The sequence below is a fragment of the Ammodytes marinus genome (genome assembly GCF_949987685.1).
Source record: "Ammodytes marinus genome assembly, chromosome: 10".
In the NCBI taxonomy this organism is placed as follows: domain Eukaryota; kingdom Metazoa; phylum Chordata; class Actinopteri; order Uranoscopiformes; family Ammodytidae; genus Ammodytes; species Ammodytes marinus.
The window spans coordinates 28,901,179-28,906,178 of NC_137214.1; the positions used below are offsets into that span (position 1 = coordinate 28,901,179).

At 37.5% G+C, this 5,000-nt stretch overlaps 1 protein-coding gene across 1 annotated transcript in view; it reads right to left on the reverse strand.

Annotated features, from left to right (window-relative positions):
* LOC307256606 (matrix-remodeling-associated protein 5) overlaps nt 1–5,000 on the reverse strand; it is a 34,323-nt gene that overhangs the window by 19,898 nt on the left and 9,425 nt on the right. The window contains exons 2-3 of the mRNA XM_080035637.1: nt 4,544–4,661; nt 3,225–3,361 (exon numbers count right to left, since the gene is read on the reverse strand). Coding sequence (XP_079891763.1) covers nt 3,225–3,361; nt 4,544–4,624 — 218 coding nt within the window. The 5' untranslated portion in view covers nt 4,625–4,661. The remainder of the gene's footprint in view (nt 1–3,224; nt 3,362–4,543; nt 4,662–5,000) is intronic.

The following is a 5,000-nucleotide window of genomic DNA, read 5'->3' on the forward strand; positions in this document are numbered from 1 at the left end:
ATATTATAATTACTTTCTACAAAATCTGCTAGGAAATAAAACTCAAAATTCTACACACTGCAGCTTTAGATTAGTTAGACACACAGGCTAACATTAGCAGCTTACGGAGCACTGTGATCCATTCCTTCCGCTTTTGCTCTTTTGTTTATGGTTTCGGAAAGGTGGAAAACAATCACCATATACTCCTTACCTAATATGCATTAACAATAGCATTCTTACTACAACCCTATGCACACTGCTTAAACATATAATCAGTTTAATGGATCTGTTTTACTTTTGCTTGCAATGCATTACACCTTGAAGTGTGTGTGTGTGTGTGTGTGTGTGTGTGTGTGTGTGTGTGTGTGTGTGTGTGTGTGTGTGTGTGTGTGTGTGTTTTAAATGAATGCAATACATGACGTTGCCAAACCCTTCCACACAAAGTGCTTGTAGTTTAATGCTGGCTGTAAAGAACACCATATGCATTTTATTCTGGTATAAGACAGAACTTATCTGGAATGGATGGAGCCCATATGGGGACAGTTTACCTCCTATGGACTGAAGCTTGGCACTGCTTTGAGGTTTATGTGATCATTTATCTGATCAAATGCCCCATCTCATCAAACCATTATATCAAGTGCTCTGTGAAAATGAAAAAGGTTAGGAAAAGGTACATTTTCTCCCATTTCTTTTCAAATTGTCTTTTACTAGATTTTTTGTATGAAAGGCCAACTAAAACGATTTAAGTTTGAAGGTAAACTGTCTACATTTGAGTCAATTAATTTCATTTTCCTTTATTTATTCTCGAAAGATCAATTGAGGGTTACCCTCTTTCACAATGACGTCGAGAATTACAGATACACAATATACAATGAGAATACACAACAAGCTTACAAAGAGACAACAACAATTATAATTGTCTTTTGTTAGAATAGTTTATCACTCAATGTAACTTGAGTGATAAACTTCATTCAATGTAACTTTAAGTTTTGAGTTCTACTTACTAAGAATTCAAAAATGTAAAAGTTGCACCAACTTATTATTTTTATTCAGACAATGTTTAATGTTTGAATCAACATTTTGACCGACTTGGTTTTGTCTGTTATCTAGGATATATGACAGAGAATAGGTTGGCACAACTGTTAGTGTTTTAAATTCTTAGTAGGCCTATGTAGAATTCAAAGTTTTTATACATACAGTATGAAAGATGCATTTTAACTAATAGGAATGATAAAGTGGGTAATCTCAACAAAAGAAAACGAGTTGGCTCAACTGTATGCCGTTTTCTTTCGAACGTTAGAGTTGAAGTTTGCTTCAATACTACTTGACTGGCGATTGTAATGCACCTGAAATCTAGTGATTACTTGTTCCCACAACAAACAAACAAATGGAAAACCCTTCTGTTAACAATAACGTCCTGTAGCTGGTCACACACACACACACACACACACACACACACACACACACACACACACACACACACACACACACACACACACACACACACACACACACACACACACACACACACACACACACACAGCCTGCTTGCCAAGTCGTCTACTATGTTAGATTCTATTGTTTGGGACCAATTATTAGAAAAAGTAATTTACTGTAAACAAAACATTTGCTGCGGCAGTTAAAAAGCTCCGTCCACATAGCAGACAGACACATGGCAGTAATCAGGAGAATAGAGTCACTTTGGGGCCACATGTTGGTGTGCCGAGGCCCTAACGTCTTTGTCTTTGGAGCAGCTGTGGTTAAATTATTGCCCCATTAGCATTAGCTACGTGCCGATTTTATCACTGATGACATAATCCCTGCGTGCCAAATCACATACTTTTTCTTTTTTTTACACTACATACTAAAGTACAGAAGAGTGTTAGGGCCACATGGAGAGAGAAAAAAATCAGATAAGGAAGATTTTTTTTCCATTTATGAATTTTCAGCATACTACAGATGACGTGCATGTATTGGGACATCCTAAATCTTTTTCTGGCATACTAAATAGTAGGGAAGTATGGAGATTGGAACGCAGGGAATGTCTTTGGTGCACAATTAGCTTTTTTTTTTTTAAGATATTTTTTTGGCATTTTTATGCTTTTATTGATAGTGTAGAGACAGAGTTGAAATGGGGCAGAGAGGGGAGTGACATGCAGAGAACGACCGCGGGCTGGAATCGAACCCGGGTCCGCTGCTGGCCGAGGCCCATGGGGGGGACGCCCTACCAACTGAGCTAAGGGCGCCCCCAGCTTATTTTGTTCTTAAAGGTGCTACGAATAACTTTTTTAAATGTTTCTGAAACAGTAATTTTTCCTCTGATGATCATAAATGACATGTAACAGCATAACGAGACCATCAGTGCAAAGATTTTTATATAATTTTTCTTAAAGCCTTTGTCATGTGTTCGCTCACCTAGGAACACGGCTGGCGTAGTAAAGCACTTTTGTCCAAAGCAGTTGCAAGAATTAACACAAACTGAAAGTTCCTCGGAGTACCTTTAACGAGGGCTTACATATTGAAGAACAATGGCAAGTAGAAATATGTCTTAATGACCAAATTCTCCCCTAAGGCAAGAGAGTAATTTCTTTGTTGATTCCAAATGGCAAAGAAAAGACAATAATCTTTCTTCTTGGCAACCAGAAAGCACTTGCCTCAGCATTTCAGTTTGTGAGTTATTAGACTCGTGATGAGCATTTAGTTAGGAAACAAAAACACATCTTTGGCAAATCACCTTCACCACATTCCAAACTGTTTCCTGTCGCGTGTTTAGTTTTCTTCCCCTTTGGGCCGGCGTTGGTAACAATAGTCTCAATAGTACTTCTGTGTGCAAGTGTGTTAAAGCTATAGTGCGTAACTTTTTGGGATATATGAATGTCGGTTACATTCAAGACATCGCCAAATGAGTTGACACAAAGTAGATTTAAGCCTATCATCTCCACAACACTACAGCTTTCTGTATTTCTCAGTATGGCAGCGTTTACAAACTGGTGTCACCCCCCTGATACTAGTGCAGGAGCTCAGAATAATCCCAAAGAAGAGCCCAAGAAATGTTTCAGTTGTTGATTCTACTGCTAAGAAAAAAACCTGGACGTACAACAGAAGGAATAAAATCCATGTGCGATCACTGAAGGCTTTACATCATGTAGAATTGCCGACAGTGTTGTTGTAATTACTCAGAATTCCTCATGGGGGCGACAGAACTTACGCACTATAGCTTTTAATGCATAGTGACTGATTCTTACCCCAGGTTGAGCCTCTCTGTGTCCTTGGGGAAGGATTTTGGGATGGTGGTGAGGTGTCTGAAGGTGCAGTGGACTTCTTTAACCCCGGGACAGCTACAGCTGCGTGGGCAGGAGGGCACGGCATACACAGGGGAGATCTAGGAAGAAAAAGGTTATTAAGATCAATGGAAAGGATCATATAATAGAATAGAATATCCTTTGTCTTTACATCGAGACACACAGAAGATAATGGGGTTTGGGATAATAACTAACAATAAAAAGGTGAGTTTTATTTTGAAAAGGACAGTAAATATAGTATACTGCACATTAAGGAATGCCTTTTTTAAGTGGGCTGCTATACAAAACATCGCACTAGCAGTTGTTGGACTTTGTCGAGAGAGATTATTGCATTCGAGAAGAAACTGTTTGTGAATCTGGTGGATTTGGTGGATCTATAACGTCTACCAAGAAGATAACAGTTCAAACAGATTGAGACTGGGGTGGGAATTGTCTTGATTTCTTGCAAAATTGGATAAACAAGCATGCATGGAGAGGGTTAACAATAAAGAAAGAGTGTAAGGTTAACGAGGAAAGGTACAATGTTATAAATTCAGAGCAGATGAGGTCAGAGGAGGAGTAACAAACTGATGAGTTTAGACTTGTTGTAGGAACTGACAGTCAGGAAATAAATCAAGACTAATTTAAGTAAACAGACCTGAGGCTTTTATATAGAATAGATTGACAGCTGTAAACACACCATGCCCATGTGCCCAGTTCCTTCAGACATCTATAAATCTTACTGATCATCTGAAAGCCAATAGCCAATATACTGTATAACTATCTATATGTATATCAGCATCATAACTTTATCAAATGTACTAATGTCTGCAGATTATGACGTTTCATTCAGAGCCAGTGAAACTCTGAGATTCAAAATTCAAGATATAAAATGCATAACAACTACAGGAGCACTTCTTCAAAAATAAAATAAAATAAAATAAAATAAAATAAAATAAAATAAAATAAAATTAAATAAAATAAAATAAAATAAAATAAAATAAAATAAAATAAAATAAAATAAAATAAAATAAAGTAAAATAAAATAAAATAAAATAAAATAAAATAAAATAAAATAAAATAAAATAAAATAAAATACAATTAAATTAAATTAAATTAAATAAACATATTAGAAAGAAACACAAGTTGTTGAGAGCCACCTTAGACCTACTGTAAATGAACACAAAAATAGTGCAAACACATGCTTTTAAAGCTACAGCGTGTAACTTTTTAATATAGATGAATGTTCGTTACATTCAAGTCTGTCTTAAATAAGAATTTACCGTTTGGCAGAGCAGAGAGGAGAATATCAGGGGAAACCAGGCTGCAGCCGACCTCCACACACATCCCCACCACAGCGCCATGACGACGGCTTCACACACGCTCACGGCATCAATACACCTGCAGGGAGACGGAGGGAGGGATTCAGATTAACATGAACTGTGCTTTTTGTTGATTCCAGCGCCCCCTTTTGGACTAAAGCGGTATTGTTTTTCAACACTGCTGTCTTGTAAAAACACTACTGCTGCGCCTGCTGTACTTAAGATCTTTGCTAGTGCGTGCCAGCCCGGCGGTGTGTGTATTTGTTTAGGAAGAGAGTGAAAGAGAGACGGCAGGATGCGTGGCCATGAGGTAATGTATTTATATGTGACTATGTCAGATTAATAATGGTGATATGGACCATGGTGAAGAAGAGTTAACTTTGATTTAGTAGCGTTCATAAACACAGGATTTTCCAGT